Source organism: Notothenia rossii, assembly GCF_949606895.1.
Source record: "Notothenia rossii genome assembly, chromosome: 4".
Classification (NCBI taxonomy): domain Eukaryota; kingdom Metazoa; phylum Chordata; class Actinopteri; order Perciformes; family Nototheniidae; genus Notothenia; species Notothenia rossii.
The window spans coordinates 70,582,917-70,606,510 of NC_136902.1; the positions used below are offsets into that span (position 1 = coordinate 70,582,917).

At 40.2% G+C, this 23,594-nt stretch overlaps 1 protein-coding gene across 1 annotated transcript in view; it reads right to left on the reverse strand.

Annotated features, from left to right (window-relative positions):
• frem2b (FRAS1 related extracellular matrix 2b) overlaps positions 1 to 23,217 on the reverse strand; it is a 60,229-nt gene extending 37,012 nt beyond the window's left edge. Inside the window, exons 1-2 of the mRNA XM_079675632.1 lie at positions 18,071 to 23,217; positions 16,919 to 17,008 (exon numbers count right to left, since the gene is read on the reverse strand). Of these exons, the coding sequence (XP_079531758.1) occupies positions 16,919 to 17,008; positions 18,071 to 23,081 (5,101 nt within the window). The 5' untranslated portion in view covers positions 23,082 to 23,217. The remainder of the gene's footprint in view (positions 1 to 16,918; positions 17,009 to 18,070) is intronic.
• Positions 23,218 to 23,594: the final 377 nt, after the last annotated feature.

Sequence of the window (23,594 nt, forward strand, 5' to 3'; positions counted from 1 at the left end):
ACTCAACAATAACACACAAATATCCTTGTTTTTATTTATTTGTTTGATTCTATAATATCAGGCTTTTTTGCCTTCCGTCAGGAACTGAATTTCGATACACACCCACTGAACTGATTACCCAAGATCCTCAGCAATTGTTGAAGCTCGGTATTTGGATGTTTTAGCAGCAATGCACGTTGGGATATGGTGTTAATGTGATATGAAATAACTATCAACAGAATTGCGTTGCCAGGATGTTGGAGTGGCAGTGCGCCAAGGTTACGCCGAGCTTCAAACAGCACTATGAAATGAATGAAACCAGAGCAGACTATCCAAAACTGGACTTGAACGGGTCCAGCCCCGTTCGAGTCCATGGTAAGCTATTGATATTCTGAATCCATAGATGTGTCTCCCATCACCCAAAACCCCTGACTATTCTCTCAACTCAGTATTTACATTCTTATATTCAAAGAAAATCAATAATATCTTTAAAAACTACAAGCCCCTGTCTATAGGCTGTGCACCGTTATGGTGTAAATACAGCCTATTTACCAATTGGATCAAATATAAAAGTTAGCCGAATTACTATTGATACTGCAAGGAGACGTATTGTGTGAAGAGAAATTGAAGATGTTGTTTAATTGCTGATATATTTATGATCCACGTCACGTATTCAGTTTTGGCGGCAGTTCTTCCTGTTTGACTAGAAGTCTTCTAATCATGGCTCTATAAATAGAGAACTACGGCAGATGTGTAATATTTGATGCAGCCGAACCGTGTATTACAATTATGTGATGACTTTCAAAGAGAAAAGCAAGTACACTCGGAATAAAGTATTTTCTTTTTTTCCTCCAATGTTTTCGGATTTCATATCGCATGAACACCATATCCCAACCTGCATTGCGGCTAAAACATCCAAATCACCGAGCTTCAACCATAGCTGAGGATCTTGGGTAATCAGGTGTGTATTGCACGTCTGTTTCCGGTGACTTTATTTTGAAATTCAGCTCCTGACGGACGGCAAAAAAGCCAGATATTATAGAATTAAACAAATAAATAAAAACAAGGATAATTGTGTGTTATTGTTGAGTAAATAACAGTGTGTTATTTAGAAAAGAATAACAAATTAGAAGGAAAAAAAGATTTAAAAAATACATATTTCAGTATTCTGAGCCTCATTTCTTTTCCTCACGGACTGCAAAAAAAGTCAGACATTATACGATTTAAAATAAAAACAATAATCGTGGCTTGATATGGAGTAAGAACATGTTTTTAAGAACCACACAGCTTCCGGTCTTCCAAGAAACACACTAGCAATAGAAATACATTGCTTTTAAAATTGTTCTGTGTGACACGAAAAAAAGGGGGAAATCGTGTTGGTGAACATGAATCAATAGATTAAATGTCGTGACTATAACACCAAATGCCATGAGACTGGGTTGGACCAGGATGCCTCAAAGCTCAAGATTAATCAGGATGATTACTGTGTGAATACTAAAAGATCCCCAGAAGATGAATTCTTATAATCCAAACCTTCCATTCAAGTCAATGTTTCGCCTTGACTAAAGCTTGCCAATGACAATATACTGTTTTTTGTGTTGAAAACGCAAATGGTCACATCTCCTTGAATAATAATAATAATAATAATAATAACAATAGGTTCCTCGCACTTCGTGCTAGGACGCTGTCTGGTCCTAGCGCTCCGTGCTCGGGCCCTAATAATATTAATAATAATAATAATAAGAGATTAGATTTATATAGCGCCTTTCATGGGACCCAAGGTCGCTTTACAAGGAAGAACAGGGCAAAACAAACATAACAAAACAAAAGGCAATCAGATAACCAGTCTGTGAATATGCTGTGGTTATTCATGATCCACAGAGGATGAACCATTTCCCTTAGAACACATCATGAGGTTTCTTCCAGCACAACGGCAAAACTTTATACATGAACCTGACAAGCAATAAGGATAGCCCTACAGAATAAAGACTTTAATTTTGTATGTATGATGAGCATTGCAGTCTCTAGGGCATTTAGTTGGTCATAAAAACTTTAAACCTTGTTCATTGGAAAGTCTGCTGTTATATATTATATTATCAATCTGCTTATTACATTAGTTCTGTACAGCTTACAGGACAATAAAAAAATAAAAAATGATCAGCCGAAATTACATTTAAGTTAGAAAAAAATCAATAGCCTAGGTTCTGAACAAGCTTTATATAATCAGTAGTTATCTTAACTCTATAAAATGAATTGCCGCGGGGTTCCGTTAAGTACCAGACACCAGCATACTTTTTACCTCTCTAATAAGGTTAAGGGATATGACAATCTTGTTGAAAGAAGGGAAGCACATGGCAGAGAATAGAGAGCTAGATAGCAGGGGGACGGAGAGAGAGCGATATGGTCTAATCACCCTAAGCCTTGTATCAGCAGTAACGAGTTGGCCATGGCTTGAAAGATTTGGAACAGCTATGATTTCACAAGCCCTAAACCCATTTCTACAAGCACAGCCTTTCAGGGCACTGGTGTGCCATAAATGTGGCTGCTCCACAGGGTCCATTCTGGCTGCTGTCGCCTCTGTGTCCGCTCTGGTCACTCTGAGGCGACATTTGAGGGGCCTCAAAGGAAGGCCAGAGGCACTTATGAACAAAAGTGCTGGGTCTGAGAGCCAAGCAAGGCTTTGCTCTCAGCAGGGAAAGTTCTTAGAGATTAACATATGAACCACAGCTCCAGAGGTTATTTAACTCTCTGTGCACTTAAAAAATGACTAACGCTAAAGATGTTTAGAAATGCATTAAACAAGAGGTGCTGACAAATATAAATGCCTGTTCAGTTCCTTGGGAATATGGTTTCTTGTTATGTCAGCTGCTGGGAAATTACAATACAATTTTTAGAGTTATTTTAGATTATATTTTACACCACTTATGGGTGTGTAAGGTTCAGGTTAGTTTATTTGTACAGTATAGCACATTTTGAGACACAGAGGGTGTTTCTCAATCTCGAGTACGCTTGCTTGGTAGCACATGTCTTCCGAGTGTCTTGCTTCAGAAGCGAGGCAAGAATACTTCCTAGCCTCGGAAAACGAAGAATGGAACAGGAGGGCAAGTGTGCAGGTGTGCGTCATATGAGAGGCCCCGCCTTACATTTTCCGCCACAGATTTGGGGAAATTGGTCCGAGCGCAAAGCATTGTGGGGATTTTAAGACCACGGAGTCTACACATGTGCAGCCTCGAAATTTCTCCAAACAAAGTACACCAAGCTCGGTAGAATTCCAAGTATGCTGGAGATTGGAACAGTACTTTGGCGGCACTCGACAACGTAGTATGCTTGAAATAGTGGCTCTGGAGCAGCTTTACTCAAGATTGAGAAACACCCAGTGGCAATGCAAAGTGCTTCACATAGACATTTAACACATAATAATTAAAAACAAAACAAAAACACAAAAAACCCCCCAAAAAAAACATTAATAAAAGCGATAAAATAATGGTTGCAGCTAAAAGTGCAATGATAAGGCACGGTTAAAGGATCTCAGGATAGGCTGCATTAAAGAACGATTTTTAACCTTGATTTAAAAGAACCCAGGGTTGGGGCAGACATCAGAATTTCCGGCAGTTTGTTCCAAGTTTGTGGTGCATAAAAGCTAAAAGCAAATAAATTGTATAAATCATTATATTCCCTCCCTTGCTTGGCATTATGCAGGCAAAACCTGACAGTAAGATTGACAAACTAAATAGCTCATGAGAGAAAGAGCATATTTTTATGTTGCGGCAGAATCAACCAACATTCAAAGAAAGTCATTCAAGGTAAAGTACTTAACGTTCTAGTTTCTGATTAAATGTGCCTTCTGTGATTTAAAAAAGGAGCTTTATTGTTATTATACATTTTATTCCCCAGTACGGTTGACAGAAAAATACTCTTTAAAGTAAAGCAACAACTTCCAATCCCTTCCCACACTTTCCCTTTTGATTCCAAATTGCAGAATAACGTTGTTCCGGTAACTGCTATTGAAAAGCAGTAAAGGATTCAAATGAAACTTGTTTACATGGAGCTCCTTTATGTGTGGCCCAGGAGAGAATTGTGTCAGAAGAAATACCGTACACTGTCTTTGCAGTGAAAGGTCACTCCTGTCCTGGGAGTCTGCTTCATGCTCTAGTGTCCTTGCACACTGCCACAAATTACACCATTTATCATCCTCTACAGAAAACACTTTAAACAGAACTCACACATTGGCTTTAGAGATGCATTGTTCGAAAGTTATTGAGAGACATTCTAAATTAATTTGTTGAGAAATATGAATCAATGCTGTGTATTTTGAAAAAAACAGCAGACAGAAAAACAACTCGATAAATGCCCTCTGGATATATGCTAAGGTCTTTATTTCTCTGTGTCAACAAATTACTGCCATGAAATACAGGCAAACATCCTTGGTTTTTAAGTATAATCCTATTGGCCTCGCCTGGAAATGTTAGTTGAAACAAAATATTTCCAAACACCTTATGGATTAGTAAACTGCCAACTTTTGATGCACAACTCAAAATATGTGTTTTGTCGTGGGTTGCTGATTTCCAACAGGGGGCACAGGGTGGCCTGCCTAGTAACCATGGGGTCAGGATCCATCCCTTATCATGGCCACATCATTAGGGTGGAAAAACAGACTATTCACACTTGGGTGGTCACAAGTTATTCTAACGTATTTCAATATTCACACGTTTGGTTAAGCTTCAAACATTGACAAGATTGTGATTCATAATTTACTCCTTTGGAATTTATAACAAATCCTCATCTCTCCAAAACTTTTATAATATAATTAAACATTAACATTCAGAAAAGGCCATGTGTTGTCTGGCCTTGCTTAGCAAAATGATGATTGGAGCCCCTGAAAAGATTAAAAGTATAATTCTCCGGTATATTTCTACGGGGAAGTTCATAAATCAATAAGCTGACCTTAAGTTTAGTAATCGATCCAAAAGATGTATAAAAGTTGTTTTTCGGGACTTTGCTTGTTTCGATTGTGAAGGTGAGGTCAGACAGAGTGTATCCCTTGGTTGCCCTTGAATGGCATTCCTGTCTGTCAAAGGGAATGCTGCCTTGGGTGTCTTAATTAACAATCAGCGACATGGTTTAGAGAGCAAAAGCCTGAACTCTCAATAGCAGGGGTAACAATAACAACAGGCTGAATTAGCAGCTGCAGGACTTTCTTACACATTTGCTTGTGAAGGCCATTGTGTATCTAAAAGCAAGTTTCTCGCTCATTACCAATCAGCTGAATTGATATCTTATTAGTATATACATTTATATTAAAGATGGAATTCTTATCTCTTCACATGGCGGTCATAATTCGAGGTTTGAGAAAATGCCTGCTACTAAAATGAATGACATTACTAAATTGGAGACTTTTTGTACAGTATGAACGTCCAGTAGCTTTAGCAAAACTGTGACCCACCTGCTTTTGGGCTATTCCTGGAAACAATAAAACACTTCCTGACTGAAGAGATGAGCTTATGGAGACAAAAATATACTGTATCTACATCCCAGGAACTGAAAGACTTGCATTGTTATAATTGATTGTGTTAAATATATATCAACGCTCCATACTGCTGGTGTCAGAAAATGTAAAACACATGTACATGGGTAGTGAAATAAAAAAAGGGCATACAAGGGGAAGAGTGAAAATGTGAGAGAAAACAAAGCAACATAAGGATGCAGGATGAATGGACTTGACAGAGAGAGGGGGACGTGCTTTTTCCTTGACCCTTGAATGCACAGTGTTTGCTCTCTTGTCAGATCGAATAATGGTGGACTGTTTGCTGAAAGCAGCAGTGTAAGGCCATAGAATATAAAACCCTATCCCAGTGCCACAGACTCATGAGCCCCATACTAATAGAGCATGTTTGTCGAGACTGTTCTCAGGGCCTCCATTGGTTTCATTATAACAACATGTTCCGGCTGCATTACACCGTTTTTTCTTGCAAATCCTCACATGTAGAAAGGCTTTTGCCTGAGAGGAAAATGCTCCCTGAAAAGCTTGAATGGTAATTCCTAAGAAGTGTTAAATGACTCTCGGTTCTTTGTTTATGACTGGTAAAAAAAAGGAGCCTTCAAGTAGATCTGAGCAAAGCTGTGTGTTAAAGATAAGCATGCTAGCCTGCTTTCATGAAAAGAGTGTCGAAAATGTCTAAGGATTTAATGTTGTTATTTTCTTCTTTTCGGAATATTGAACTGAAGATTAGACTGTGCAGCAAAAAAAAAACAGGGCTAAAAAATGTAAAAAAATATTCAGCGATCTAGACTATGTTCAAAACTGCAAGTGCCATGCCCTTTATTTCAATTTGGATATCTATGTTCAACCATATTAAATGAACACTGGAAAATGTATGGAACACTGGTAGCTGTAGGGGTGGATTCTTTAACGTTGTATGATATTGTAGTGATCATGCGTAATATTTAAAATGTCATTTGTTTGCAGAAATTGTATTTCAAGTGTCACTCTTATATCATTTACATGTAGTACATTTAGTTTATTTTTCAATATTTAAGTGCAATCTAATGCAGTATGTTGTGTAAAAATGTTGCCAACAAGTAAAGCATATTGTTAGTTAAGCACTTAATTTTGCAAGGCAAACAGTATTATTATTTGGAAAAAAACAATGGCAATATGTTATGATTTTCAATATTATCTACTGTACTCTAGTGCATTTACCTTTGAGAGCCTGTACTGAATGCTAATTTTAAGCCACATAACCGGACATCTTTCAATTTTTACAGTCATTATCTTGATTTGGAGTGGGAGATTTGGTTTGCACCCAGGTAACTGAAGCGATCACAAACAATTATTAAAAAACAATAATTTAAAAACCTTCACTAAAAACAGCAACTGTAGCCAGAGCCGGCCCGACCCATTAAGCGACATAAGCGGCCGCTTAGGGCCCCGCAGCCACTAAGGGGCCCCCTAGCAAAAAATAAATAAAAATATTTTTTATTTTTTATTTAAAAACTAAATAAATCTCAGTACACCGTCGCTGTGATAAGTATGTTTAATTAATTGTGTTAATATGCCTAGATTGCCTACTCTCAAAGTAATGTATTATATTATTGAGTCAATAATATAATAAATTAACCGTGCTTTACCTGAACCTCATCATGACACAAGAGAGGACGGCAGGATTGTAATTTCCCGTGTTCAGTGAATGCAACAGAGGCAAGAAACCAGACCAGCCAGAGAGTTGAATGGAAATAAACATCTGTCTTATTGGCTGACAGGTACCTATCATGTGAGCTGTGACAATGTTTAAAATAAACTGTCAGTCGGACTCAGAGTTTTTGAAGATGGACATAAGAAAACATTTTCTTAAAAAATACGACAATTCTCAAGTGGTGGCTCACACAACAACCCCACTGCCACCACTTGAGCCAGGTAAACAAGGTATGTAAATGTCAGTAAACTTCCAAGTTATGCGAACATGTAAGCAAAGCATAAATTACAGCTACGTTGACGTTACTTTGAATCGCGGGGGTAAGCTAAACCGTTAGCAAGTAGCTATAGCTAGCCAGATATATTAAATAAACACTTTGTCATATAATCTAAATGTAATGTTTTTTAGCGTTACCTGGTGATTTCAAAGAAAGCTCTCTGGGAAATGTTGACTTACTGTTCGACATGAAGCTAGAAGCTACCTTACAGTACACAATTGATCCGGAGTCCTGTCAGTTAAAGTGTTTCACAGTTAGCTTAGCTAAGCATCAACCTAGCACTGAAATATATGGATGTTATGTGACAGTATTTCTGAGAAAAAGTCAGCTGAAATGGTGGCATAGTTGCCACTGCTTTATATGTCAACAGCATGTTTGAATGTATTTGCAGCAGTAAATGTGGCTGTTTGGCCACTGACGTTGCCATAACAACACTGGAATTTAAATGTGCAATCTCTTTTTGTGACAGATTTTTGCAAGAAATTATAATTCTTCTGAATGATATTCCTATTGACAGCTAGTTTCTATGTGAACATTATATGATGGAAAGCCAGAGAGAATAAATGAAAAAGAGTTATGAAATACTATACAAAACAAGAATACAGTTTAAGTGATTTGTAAGATATCCATAAAGAAAAATCTGTTTACAGTTCTGTTTCATATGGGTGTTGAGATATGTATCCATAGATCTCTTAATGTTTCTCTCAAAGTGCACCAGATTGATGCTTTTAAATTCAATATTTTAAAAAAAATCTTCCAGGGGGAGCATGCCCCCAGACCCCCCTAGAGGAGGTGAGGACCCCCTTAGACGATGTTAGGTCCACGGTGTTTACATGCTTATTTATACAATATGTGTGCTTATGCTAACATCATAAGACAAAAGTTGGTTCCGTGTTGTGTGTAGTGAGAACGCGCTAGAGTGAGGGGGCCCCCAAGCCAAAGCTTGCTTAGGGCCCCCAAAAGTCTAGGGCCGGCCCTGACTGTAGCAATAGAAATGTGTCACATCAGCCTGTAATATCGACCCTTAACCTACTCAAGCGTACTAAAATAGCCGCAGTTCCTTTAATCGGTGCACCATAGTCCCTGCAAGTCTATGTTAGCAGACAGTGTTACATCTACTGCTTTATTGATCCCATAGACTGCAGATGAAATTTAGCTCATTAGCTAACTTTGGCATATTTACACCGAGATGGAAACTAAGTTCTTGATTAATGAGCACTGTCCCTGATACACCTCCAATTTAACAAATGGCATTACTTTACGTACAGGCTTTTAAATCATCAGATGGCTATTTCTTGGCAGTTGGAATAAGCAACTAATGATTTTGATAAAGTGGAGCAATATTCTCGCCACGCCAAGCAACAGCCTAGTATAACCTCAACCTATACCAGTGGCGAACCGTGTCTATCACAACTGGACCTTTTATAGACACACACACCCCCCGCCGCCTTCGTGATGCTTCGTCGCATTCTAGATCCTCTGTCTCGAGCCAGTTAACTAGCGGGCCTTCTAGAATAGCCTGGAACCGAGGGAAACTCTGAAAGAATAAGCCCATTGGCTACAAATCAATATATGATTGGTTGATCAAATTGTCAGTCCAAACGTACGCTCTCATTCAGTGCAACGGCCAGGGCATTCTATCAAGGATGTAGAATACCTTGGTTGAAGGATATTCTACCCAGAGACCCAGAACAAGATCTGATTGGTTGCTTTCTTTTCTAACACAAAACCACTGAAATGCGTAGTGCATGGTCCGAGAAGGACAAACAAATCAACCTAACACTGTAATATTACAGATCAACAACACAGATACGATTCTCATTTATTCATTTTATATACATTTTATTTATATAATTAAATTGATTTTTTGTTTGTTTTATCTGAGTGTTCCAGGGTATTCTCTGAATACCTTGAAGGCCCTGACGGTTCGCCACTGACCTATACAAGTAACCTCGTAAGCAATTCTACTGATGCTGGACAGTTTTTCAGTGGGTGCACAATAAACGGCAACATATAAATGAATGTAAGTAAATAGCCAAATAATGGATCAAGCTCTCTGTTTAATATGTTCGCTAGCTGTTAGTGTTGTTGCATAGCAACCACCTCGCACTATGATTTGTGCAGAAGGCAACGGAGAGACTATTTTATTTTGAACATCATTATTTACTAATAAAAACTATTTAAATTAGAGTGTGTATTTTTCTTTCATATTGCTACACTTGGCAATAGCTCACTTCAGGCCGTGATATATGGTCATTATATCACAACTGAGGGGGTTAACCACGCCCCTTAGTTGTGATATAATGAGCATATAGGGGGGTGTGTGGCGCAGTGAACTAGTGCGTTGGTGTTCGGAGCAGGGGAGCACAGGTTCAAACCCCACTGCAGTCAGCACGTCGTTGTGTCCCTGGGCAAGACACTTCATCCCAAAATTGCTCCTGTGGGGATTGCCCACAGCATTGAGTATGTAAATTGCTTTGGATAAAAGTGTCTAAGAAGTGACATGTAATGTTTAAGCAATAGCTCACGACAGTCCGTGGTATATCACAGCTAAGGGGCGTGGTTCGGCCCGACGCAGTTTGCTTTTCAATCCAACTGTATACTGTTTTTCTCAGACGCGGAGGGATACTGACTTGTTGTGAAAAGTAACTTATAATTCTACCCGTGGTATACGCTCAGTATATCACGACTAAGAACCAATCAGATTGCTTGATTTGACTTGTCCGTTTTATAAAAAGTAATATAGCATGGCCCGCTTCGCGTCGGGCCGAACCACGCCCCTTAGCTGTGATATAATGACTATACCACGGCCTGTCGTGAGCTATTGCTTAAATATGGAATGTCAGTCAAGTAAGCAGATCTATTTTATATGGAACCGGTAACTATGACCGTTTAAAAACAAACCGAACACTTTATAAAATGTCCACAGAACTGTACCGAATGTGTCAAAAACTCTCAACAATAAAACGCTACAAGAAGCTGCTCTCTATGTTGGGCTGCCATTCAGAAACAATAGTGTTCACAGATGCAGGACCTGGTGTAAGGAGCACAACACCCAGACCCTGGAGGAATGCTAAAGTAATATGGTTTGATGATTCTATTTCAAAGACACAGACAACTACATCTGAAGGACAAAAGCTTAATGTCAAATAGAAATAATAAAAAGGAGAGGCGTGCAAAAGTTACATTGAGGCCTACAGCTATATTTGGGACTTTTTAACACACGGAATGCCCTTTAAAAGTGATCAGCCCTCTTCAGAAGTTAAATTAACTGTGAATTAAAGCTTAAGCTGACTATCCCAAGGGTTTCACAAAGGCCTCAATAACATTAAGTGTTCCCTCCCTGTAATGAAACACAAAGAGCTTGGGGAGAAAAAAGGTTTACATATGACTTATTGACCAGTGATAACCTTTAAAGTATTACAGAACACATTTGGGGAAAGTGTAATAGCTTCTGCCAATTACTTAGGGATTAAAGGAGCTAAATGTGACGGCCGTATCAGAAAACCCAGCGGTCTAGACCTGCACCCTGTGGCCTATCTTTGTTTCCCTATTCCCATTTACTTGCTAATATGTAACTCTTCACTCAAGTCCGTGTCCTGGAAAACCAAGATAAGCCCAGGCATGGTCTAGTTAATTTCAGGCCGCAAGACATTCCTCACTATTCTACATGGGGGAAGGGTTTATCTGAGCTCTGGACATTTGCCTGGTTGTTTCAGACATGTTTGAAGTTGTTATTTATGTCTGTTTAAGCAGTCAAAATCTATCAAAAATATGTTTACTCTATATTTACCATAGAGTTATCAAGTCTGTGTGAAATATCTAAATAATATCCATCTCAGTCTCTATTGGCCTCCACTTTTTTCAGAAAGTGGACATAACAATATTTAGATGAGACTGCACACCCACAGGGCTCACCAACTAAATTAGAGCCATCACAACTTGTCAACACAGGCGGTGTTTAGAGACTGAACTGCACATCAGCACATTCATGCCTTCGCTACAGGCGACAGGAAGCCGCTTGAAGCCTAGCCCCCACCATTACTGGGACCAACAGAGCTCTTCTATCTTTCATCTCTTCTGACTGCGCTCCCCTCCCACTTCTCAACGAGATGACTTCTCATATCCTGCCTATCAGTCTCCACTTATGGAGGATAGCAGGTGGTGGAGGTGGTGGTGAGTGTGAGCTTGATCCACACACAGAATCCCCAAAGGATTTCATCAGCACCTTTTATGAGATGAGAGCCCTGTTACTCTCAAGACACACTCCAACCATGTTCACAGGGAGAATTTATCATGTGAACCTTCTCAAGAATGGTTCCTTCAAACTGTGTAACATTTCAATTCCCCTCTATTGTATATCTTCTCTTGGCATACTGAAATGCTGATTGTATCAAAATGATAGAAGCTGTTTTCCCCCCCTGGCCTACATCAAAGCAGTTTAATCAAGAAAGACAACAGCTTGAAATCAAAGATAAAGCAGTTATCAATTAAACTGTAGCTGATGCCAAGCATCTTGATGCAACATTTGAGCGGTGCCAGCTTCATCTCTGATTATGGGATCAGGCAGCTGGTCCCGAGATAGATAAATGGGGGCTGATTTGTGTAGGCAATGGTGTGCGTGTGTAGGAATGCGTGTACATAAAAAGTGCCTACAAAGGAGATCTACAGTACCCCTCATTTGGGCTCCAGTGAAACCCAGGCTAAGACAGAGAGTGATGTGACACTACAGCCTCAGCCCAGCTCCTAGAGAGTTATGGTGCCGCAGGGCTGAGAGGAAGATCTCAGGCCCACTGCTGGGATTCAGGGGCCAAAAACACATTTTCTAGAGTGATTTTGTGAAATTGAACAGAAACTCTGTTACTGGGAAAAAAATATGTCACAGCAGTGATTATGGCTTGACAGACTTTCAGAGTTCCTGCTGTTTTCTGGCAATATCAGTTTTGTGAAAACACAGTCTTATTAAATTGCTCGACATGTGACAGTCACAATTAAATGCAATACAAATGGACTGCTCACACAGAGACAGGGATTTTATATTTGCTTTCATTGAAGATTTGAAGAGATATGAAAATAGTTTTTTTCTTCTCCTGTTGGCAGTGTTAGAAAGCTCTTTGTATTTTGCATATTTCTTCATAGGTTTCCTGAAGTAGATAAGACTCCTGGGTGTCAAATCACAAACCCGATAAGGCGACAACAAACTTCAGCCTACAAGCTTTTTCCACAAAATAGGTATTTTCTATACACTCATTGCTTGAACAACCGCTTTCCTGCTAGACTAATATCCTGAGGCAGGTATGACGACACATGTCATCATCCAGGGAACATGCCTGGGCCGGGTTTCTAAATTTTTGGGAATTTGCCTTTTTCTTTGTTAACCTTGGCTCCACACACTGCATTTAGCAGCAAATTATCACAGTGAAAGGGGCTAATGTAGCAGGGCTTCCCTTTCCCAGAGAGAAGATAAGGCACATCATGTCAAAGGGTCTAAAACAACTATAGTATCACCCACTTCCTATATACAATCCCTTAACAACACAAGAGGTTGTTGCTCCACTACAGTAAATCAGTATGTATCATTATTACATTAAGGGTTCTCTTTTATTCTGTTCTGGCAAATCCCAAAAAGTAAAATGTGTTTTCCTGACTATTAAGCAGTAAACAGCACTCTTGTCCCAGGGAAGAGACAAAAAAACCCTTCCATTGGCTAATGTATTGCATACTTAATAATAAAAAGAGAAAACCTACTGAGGTAATTCACTAATTTGATGTAGCAGATATGCTTTTACTTCTTCAAACACATCAAACATGTGCAACTCTTTGGGTTGTGTTGAAAATAAAGACTGGAGCTGGGTAATAAACATTTCACATTTAACTAAAATATACACTGGCCATAAAAAACTCAAACAAGATAGCGACAAGATAGGACATACGGGCATGCAAATGATTCTTCACTGAAAACAATTCAGCTAAATACTCAATGTAAAGCAGCTATTTCCGAGAAATTGTTCCTTTAATAAACTTCCAGGATTTTTATCACAAACAATTTTTTCCATAACAATAAAATGACTACCCAACATTTTATGAGTTACAGCGCAGATGGACTGTGAGAAAAAACGCCCCAAAAATCCTTTTAAAACTAAATAACTCGTCCAACTATGTAATTTGTTGAATCTTACACATATAATTCACACACTATAGGTTCCAAAGACAGCAAAAAGTTATAACCCCCAAGAAAAGTGTAGGGGAGACATTTCCATTAATAACAGGATAGAAACACAGAGATAAACTGCAGTGTCATCACTGTGGTGCGGATATTATAGCATACACAAAGTCTATATTACCCTCACAACTGCATGTGAGTTCATGTTCCCCCTTACTTTTGTTTTGCTAGCACGCTATGGGGAGGAAGATAATCCTGCCTAACCTGGGATTACACAGGAGGAGAGTCAAGGGAGATGGATTCAAGTATGCACTCACTGTCAAAAGCGATTATACACCGATAACAGGGAAGACGTATAAGATCAACTTGGCAGATGAAACTGCAGGCTGTAACGGTTCAGAGGATTTATAAGGTTGAGGTACTCACGAGGCAGAAATAACAAACAAAACAGGCATGTTTAGGAGGGCGCTGCAAACTTGCAGGGGCTGCCATGTGAGCAAAACATTGCAAGGCAATTTACCGATCTATCTTTAAATCGTATTTCTTTGAGAAACACAAGGAAACTTTGAACAAAGCTGGGGAGTTTGACCTTCAGAAGTAGCACATTAATGGACTGAACAATCAATGTTCTTTTGCCGCCTCTTTGTAGCTCAGTAGAAGAAGAAAAAATGAGACGGTAGTGAGTGCCTGGAATGAAAAACAAAGGCCACAGCAGTGTGTCTGTCAGTAGGAACATCCCTGATGCTGACTGACTGGTGGGAGGTAGACAGGGCTTCTGCTTCACAAACAATTGACTGGGAATGCCGGGGCTTGTGTGTGCTCAGGTAAGCTCACCTGAATGCACCCAAATGCTTAGGAGACAAGGGGAGGGCTTAAGGCCCACAAAATACAGCAAATAAGTGACTTATTTGCCAAGGCAAGTTAATAAAGTGAAACAGCAACTTTTACTCTTGATTTAAAAACATAATTTATATCACTCAACAAGAAATATAAGTAGAGTTTATCATCCTTTTTAGTCACTTCTATTTATCATAAATCACAAATATTTAAAGTGAAAGGTGTTTTGTTGTGTGATGTTTGCACCAAATATTTACTATGCCAAAAGTGAAGAGGAGTTTGGCTAGACCAACGTACAGTAGATTGTCATTTTGGCTCTGAACACTCCAAGTTTAAATGACACATCAAGCAGCAGATACATCACTGCCAAAAGGAAGTCAATTTAAGAGAGCCCAGAATCCATCTATCACAGAAACTATGATCTCAGCTCCAACAGCTAAAGCAGCCACTGGTATAATATTTCAATTGAGCCTGATGAATGGCTTGGCACTATTCATTAGTAAATTAGTGTCCTACCCTGTAACGAGAGCCAGTTGCATTTTATTTGGGGAAGAGGTGAGGATAAACTGAAAATGATTGTGCTTAATAGGACATTTTCCAGCTACTTAAGTTACGCTGTTTATAAACAGAATAATAACTAGTTACAACCCTATGTTCAGTCCTTTCTATTGGTGTTGTATAAATGTACTTTTTACACAATGACTACCACCCTAAAACGACATACTTTGGCTGAAACTTTCATTTACAAATATTAATTAGCAGTCCTTTATATATACTGAGAACTGTGCGCACATTCATGGTTCATCACAGCTGTTAGTCAAAGCTTCTGGATTCCCACTGAGCAGCTGCGACATGAAAAGTAACTTCTCACCCCAAACATGTTTGCAAAGTGCAGTTGGTAAATTTCCCAATGAACTTGATGTGAGGAGGGGAATGTTTTCCCCTGCTGAACATGACATACTGCAGCTGTGTGCCGGTGTACACCGTTCAGCTCCTCTCCTACACGACTGTTCAAAGAGCTGGAGGCTCTGTCTGGGGATTTAGGGCAGCCACCAGCACAGCTTAAATCTTATTAAAAAGAAAAAATGTCACTGACTTCCTCACGAGCTGCAGTGCAGTATGTGTTGAATCCCTTATGGAAGTTCTTCCAACATAACTCTTTATCAATTTGTCAAGCCATTTAGATGCCTCTGTAAAGCACAACACCCATGCCATAGAATAACATTTTAAAGATATGTGATGTGTCCGACCGTTGCAATGTCATGTTTTGTTTCAGGAGATGACCGAGAACAAAAGAAGACATATATTTTTTTCAATTAAAATGCCATTTCCCAGAACTCAATCTCATATATTACCTTTTAATTGCCAGGTTTGAAAGATAAACTACCAGTACGGGATGCAAGTATGTCATCAAGCATAGAGAAAGCTAGAAAGAGAAAGAATGTGATAGAGGGAGGGAAGTCCGGAGAGATCCATGACAAATACCCCGATTGAGACAATAATAAAGGGACCAACTGAACCTCGCACTACAACAAAAGAGCTCTGCATGGGCTTGGCTTTTGCCAGCAGCTCAGGTGAAGCACTTCCATTCAGTATCACCTCCTGATAAGGAATTGTCCTCTGCATTTTAGTCATCACTCATTAGCATGCCATCTACCTGTTGGCATTGATGTTAACCTGTCTATTATTCAACTGAAGCCACAGATTAGTCCCGAGTGGAGAGATGAGAAAATGTGAACGGGGGCCCACCAAGGTGCTTGTGGGAAAAGAGGGCCCCTATTAGAGAGGTGCTTTGTGCTCACTCATCACAGCTGAAGGGTAGCAGAAAGGACACACTGTCAGGCACACTGCTTCTAATCGGCAACACCGGCATGATTGCCTCAAACCATTCACTGATTACATATCTACAGTGGAAGGAAGGTCTTTGCTAATTGTTTTACTAATTATTGACTTGATAAATCATTCCTTAATTTCCAAAAGAGGAGGTCCTTGCATGGAAATCATGGGTGATCATGGGTAAAGTGGTATAAAACTGAGCTACCTAAGGTACAAAGTTTGTTTTCACAGTCAAACTAACGTTCGGATTGAAAGTAAACAAGCATGGAAGCTCTGGCATTCAGATTTGTTTGGCCAAGTCATTAGATGAATGGAAATCATCAAAGCTTGACATACACAAAGTTATATATAAATATTACATTTTGCTTTCATCATTTTAGGGCACTGTGAAATTGTTGTTTGGCGATTTCTACCTACTGTGCACACATATTTTGCTTAGTCATTTTGCATACTCAAGCCTTTATCTTTATCTTTCCCTTTGATCTTTATCTTTCCCTTATAAAAAAAATGTTTCTTAAAGTTAAACATGAGACAGTGAGTAAAAAAATCTATATTACAGCCTCAAAAGTCAGCATCTCTGTGAGCTTTTCAGAATATAATTTCAAGAGGACATGTTAGGGATATGTAACTTACCGCTGTCTTCGATGGAGAAATAGAAGATGTCATTTGTAGCATTGTCACCATCTCTCAGAACATAGCATATGTTCATGTCGTTAATTTCAGCTGGAAAAGGGAAACATTTGCATAAATATCCATGCTTCTGCTGAAAAAGGTTCACATTAGTTAATTGGCTGAAATGGCAAGTGGGAAAATATGTCCAATATGTTCCTGACAGACTATTTGCCAATTAATACTCGTGAGCCCTGCTATAAGCAGGCTGAGGCTATATGAGGAAATGTGCCCACTGCATAGTGTCGGGATGGAGAAACTGCTTGTTAACACAGGCTTTATATCTATGACACAGAACATAAAATGTAGTTTGATTATTGGAGAGAAGTCACAGCAGTCGGTTTGCCGTCGTTGTGATAGACACGGTTATTTTTTGCTCTGGATCTGGAAGATTGTGAAGTTAACACAATGTCTTTAATATTTGATATACAAATATTTCCCCCTAAAAGGAACGATGGATTAAAATGCATAGCCAGGATTTCAAAATGCCAAATAGAGAGTGCGTTTTATTTACTGTCTGTTTATTCTAGTGATAACTATTGAGATATTGAACAGGCCTCGTGGGGAAAGCGTCTCACAGTGACTTGGTAAATAAAAGCAAGGATTAAATGGATATTGAACTAAACACTGATGCTGTTTCCCTGATATTTAGCATTTACCAAGCTTTACAAAACCCTCTGGTTTATTTAACTGTTGTAGTCATGTTTGCAAAACCAGTGGTCGGCTTTGAGCCAGGCTACCACCTGCCTTCTACGTTAGAATATATGACTCTGGTAGTGTACAAATCACCATCAATTCTATCCCAAAGTGAAACACATTAAGCAGTGTTTGAAAAATGCACTCTTTTAGTGAGATCTGTTCAGCCTTAGGCACACGCATATTTCATCTCTGTAAATAGGCAGTCTCTTGAGTGAAAACAAAAACCTTATGTTTGAACTCAGCATTTTTCAGGCTTCACAGTGGAGTACATTTAGCGGAGTGAGTAAATGTAAAATGAGTTTTGAAATGGGCCCTAGTGAATTAAAAACGGTCTTGAACGTGAATTATTGCAGTATGTTACAAAACTAACAGATTGTCACAATGTTTCAAAACTGTTTGGAAATGCATCTCTCTTACCTTGCGTGAAGATGGAGATAGTGGCATTTCCCTTGCCGAGGTTGATCAGGTAGCCGTGTTCTGGGGCGACAGTAATCCTAAAGGTCACAGATTTTTGGATGCTGTCTCTGTCCTCTGCTCTAAGGGTCTTACTGGTGATCACAAACCCCAGGTGACCAGTCTCCAGAACCCGCAATGTTGGGGCACCCTTGTTCACCACAATCTGCGGTACTCCATTATCCACGGGGAGGACTGTTATCTTCATCATTTGGGGCTTTCGAGTCTCAAAAACTGTGTCAGGGAAGATGAAGAAGTCTGTGTGGGTGCCATCAGTTACAGTAAAGGAGAAACTATCCTCTGCACTCTCTGTGCCATCATGCTTGTAGCTGATCCTGTTCTCATTCAGGTCCTGCTTTGTGAAAGAGGTGACAGGCCGGGTGTTGTTAAAGAGCAGGCGACCATGAACTGGGATTTGAGTGACTGTGAACTTCAAGAAGTGGTCAAAGGTGTCTCTGTCCTCCACTGTAAGCTCAAAAGGCGTGATAAGTTTGTTCTCCCCCTCAGTTACCACCAGGCCGTGTATTGTCACCACAGGCTTTTTGTTGTCCACATCAGTGATGGAGATGCGAAAAGTGCGGAAAACAGGGTTATAGCCATCAGTCACTTCAAATTCAAAGCTATCCATCTTCACTTCATCCTCAGAGGTATGGATGTAGTAGACTTTGTTGCCAGCCAGCTGGAGCTGTGTAAAGGACGAGATGGGCATCCCAGGTGTGTCTGTGCACTCAAGGTGTCCTCTCATGGGAGCTCGGGTGATTGTAAAAACCAAGTGTTCATCTGGGCTGTTGAGGTCACTTGTGCTAAGCAGGTCTGTTGTCAGAGAAACCCTCCCACCCTCTTTAAGGGATACACCTTTACTGATAACATCTGGGAAAACCATGTCAATGCCACCCACTGTGACATAAAAGTATCTGTCAATCAAAGGGTTGATGCCATCCGTCACATCAAATTTGATGAGGTCTCGAATCCCCTCTTGCCCATTATGGATGTATACAATTAAACCCTGATCAACTTCATTCTGTGTAAAATTCATTCCAACTGTGATATTTTGCAATGTGCCAAAAGGTGTTGCCATCTGTAAATATCCCTGGCCAGGCCCATAGCGAATAATATAAGTTAGCATGTCATCCTCTGAGTCCAGATCGGTAGCTTTTAAAACATTGCTGTTTATGACTCTCACATCCCCTATCTCAATTTCAAGGCCATCATTTATTGCCATCCTCGGGGTCTCATCGTCCACAGGGATAATCATAACTATTATAGTTTTCTCTACACTGAACTTTCCATCTGTGAGCACAATATCAAAGCTGTCCTCTGTGCTCTCTGAGTCATCGTGCTCATACACAATGCTAGAGGCCTCCCTGATCTGATCCAAGGTGAAGTTAGACACAGGGATGGTTCCAGTAGTGAGCTGATTGAGAATAAATCCGTGCTTGGGGGTTTTGGTAATAATGAATGTTAACTGATCCAAAGGAAGATCTGCATCAGCACCATTCAGAATGGGAGTGTCAATGACTATGTTCATGCCCTCCATAACTACAAACTCTCTCATGTAAACCTCGGGCTTTTCATCATTAGAGGGGATTATGGAGATGGGGAAAAAGTGCCTTTCAGAGAAATTGATGCCATCAGAGCATCTGAACGTAAACCTGTCCTCCACTGGCTCGACTCCTTTGTGAATGCTTTGAACATAATAAATGTGATTCTGTCTGATGTCCTTGATGGTGAAAGCACTGATTGCAGTCCCAGACCTGGATTTCTCTGAGCCTGGGGAAGGGGAGATATTTTCCACATATCCTGAAGTCGTCTGTACAATGATTGTACAAAGGAGGTCGTCGTTGGAGGTGTCTGCATCATCAGCGCTTATATGAACAACTTGAATGACATTCTTCTCTCCCTCAACAACAGTGAACATTGGCCCCACAAAGACCTCTGGAGCTTGGCTGTCCAGGGGAAGAATAGTTACATGCACTCTGACACCGGTGATCTTATTTCCTCCTACAGTCCACTCATCAGACATGTCCGTCAAAGTGAGATTAAAAATGTCCTCTCTTGTGGTCAAGCCTATCTCCCCACTGGTATGAGCATAGACCACAAAGCCGTTAATAATATCAGATTGGGTGAATGTGCCAAAGGGTACGCCTTTCACCAGAATTTCACCTAATGATGGTGGGTCTTCCACAATGAAGGTCAAGCGGAGGTCATCCGTGTCCTCATCTCGTCCCTGAATTACATTACTTGTGATTTCCGTTGCTCCATTTTCCAGTACATCTATGTAAGAACCAAGTGTGCCTGCTGGGAGATTGATAGTTGGAATTTCATCATCAATCGGCTTCACAATAATCCTTATAGTAATTGGGACAATGTGGACACCATCACTGACATCTATTTGTATTGAATCAACTGTTGATTCATCTCCATTATGGATGTATGAAATCCTGTCATTTCCAATATCCTCTAGGCTGAAAGTGTCCCCTTTTGTCATATCAGTGAATGTGAACTGAATCTGGCCGTGCAATGGAGGCTGAGTAATAGTGAAAGATATCTGTTTGCTGTCTGTGTCTGTGTCTGAGGTGTCCAGCTCAGCACTAGTAATGATATGTGTGCCGCGTTCAAGCACAGTAAATCCAGAGTTGGTTATTTGAGGGGGATTGTTGTCTACAGGCTTTAAAAATATAGTGAAAACGTCTTCTACAACATTTCCAGAAACATCCTCCACAGTATACCGAAACTGCAAAACATGACTGGTGATTCCAAGCTCTAAATCAGGCGGTTTGTAAGCTATTTTATGGTGGTTAATTTGTGCCTGAGTGAAAATTGTGACTACAGTGTTCGGATTTTCAGTTAATACCAAAGTTCCCAATACAACAGGACTATTCTCATCAGTATCCGTCGGTGGCTGGATGACTGTGTATCTGAGATCCCGATCCTCTGAGTCCAGGTCAGTGTAACGGAGGAATTTCTTTCTGAAGTAAGTAAGCTGATACTCGTGCACAGTTATTTGCAGAGTGGTGCCGGGGTACAGTTCAGGTGCGACGTCGTCAACGGGGAGAATTTTGATAATAAATGAGCTGTCTCCAGATTGGTTTGGTGGGTCATTGTCATCTTGAACTCTAAACACAAACTGATCCATAACTGTGCTAGCACTGTGAGGCCCAATGTGCTTGTAAAACAGTTTTCCATCGGTAATATCCTGCTGCAGCCATTCACTTATTACTTTCTCATACAATTCATCCTCTGTATTAAACTTCCAGTCTGATGGGTCCTCTGGGGCCTCAGACTGACGCAGCATCACCTGTCCAATCGTGGAAAAGGGAGGCTCTATTGTGAATTTTATTGAAGAATCTTCTGAGTCAATGTCTGCTGCACTGAGCATGAGTGAGGAGATTGGCATCATTTGGTTTTTAAATAAAACCAACCCAGTGTTGGCATTGATTATGGGAGGCTCGTCATCAGTAGGCACGACAGTGATGGGAAACAGAAACTCAACCTCATTTTTGCCATCTGTCATTCTGAAAATTATATTATCACTGTATGTGTCACTGCCATCATGTTGATAAATGACCAATCCAGCATCAAGGTCAGCCGGGGTGAAGAATTTCCTCCTCAAGCCAAGAACACTCAATTCTCCATGCCTCAGCCCATCAATAACAGTGATTTTGACTTTGTCCAAACCGTCCTCATCACTGATTTGTAGACTCTGTGAACTGGACAGAGGCCTGGATTGACCCTCATACAGTAACTGGCCAGTATTCCTAGTCACCACAGGGGCCAACGTGTTCATAGGCTTAACAACAATCATGAAAGCAAAAGGGTCTGACACAGCCCCCTCTGTGTCCACAACCTCAAACTCAATCTGGAAAATCCGCTCAGTGTCTGAATCCACAGCAGGGGGTTTATAGGCAATTTTCAAGTCTTTGAGGTCTCCTTGGTAAAATGAGGTTATTGGTAAATTCCTATCATCGGTGCTCACTATGTAGCCCTCCTCAAAGGACAGGGTGGAAGTGATGTTAAAAATTAATTCATCAGAATTAGACTCTACATCCTCTGCAGCCAGAAAATCCATAGTTATTGCTGTCATTACAAATTGGTCTACTTCCATCATCATCATTGCAACAAAGCTGGGTTTAGGAGCACTGTTATCCTCTCCCTCTTTAATCCTTACCAAAATTTGGAAAAATTCCTGCTTTAGCAAATTGCCTTCCTTATCATGTAACTCCACAAGCATTGGAATGTAATCTCTGTTTGGTGACTTCAAAGCAAAAGTATGTTGATAACGGATGTTCATTTTAATAAATTCATCACAGTCCAACATTGTTCCAAGGCTGTCCTCATCCACAAGTTTCCCGTACCTGGGGAGCACGCTGCCACTGGAGAGAGAGCCTATTTTGCATTGTGCTGCACTTTTATCATAGGTGAATTCTAAAATTCTTCTATCGATGGGGTTACTCGTGCCAAGCAGTTTCTCGACATTAAGTGGCATGTTTTTGGTAAGCACTTCCAGCTGTGTGAAAATGACTTCCACCTCCATCATAAAAGGTATTATAATCGTATCCGTTTGGGTGTCATACCTGAGTTGTAATCGCACTCTATCCCTCGGAGGACTCCTGGAGCCAAAGTGAGAATACTTCACGTCGTTGGGGCCGAATTCACACGGAAACTTTTTCGGAGACAGGTGTCCAGGCCTTTGAGATAAGGGATCATTGTCCAGAACCGTTATGCTGCATCTATCGCCTGGCTGAACCTGTATAACCAAATCGTTGATGGGATCAATGAAAACTGATCTCCCGAAAGGCACGCGGATCCCATTATTGGCAACCAATATCGTGTCCTCTGACAGCTCAGACCTCAAGGCGTATGATAATCCATAGCTGTCAAAAACCTGCGAAACTGCATCACCTGTCAGAATCACCGCAAGCAGAACAAAAGCAGCACCAGTCCCGTGCAGATGCGGGGAAATAATCCAAGCCATTTGTATTGTGGAACCGCAAAGGAGACACGTTGAACTTTGCGCATACACCCTCGTAAACTAAGTAGCGTTAAAGTTGCAAGAATATAAAACCAGAGTCGGATAATATCACGCACCTACGGACAATAAGGTGCACCATTCTCTCACACAGCAGCTGTACACTGATAACATAAACTTCATACTCCTGCTTTGCTGGAGTAAGGAGAGTTACGCCCTCCCCTCAGCCGATTGGTTAATATCTCTGGGAATGCATTTGCCAGGTTTTAAATGGACGTGGTTTGTGTCATTCTAGAAAGACAAAACGATGCCGCGTGGGCTGGACCTCGTCAGGTTGGATATGTTGAGAAACAATAAATCAAATAGGCGATCTTTGAGCATAATGCAAGATTGATATGTATAACCAGTAGTTATATTATGATCAAAGTACTTCATTTTAAACGCAGTATTTGAAATATATGGTAATCTATTAAATCAGAGCTATTCAATCACTTCAGACTATTCCTAACAATGAGGGAA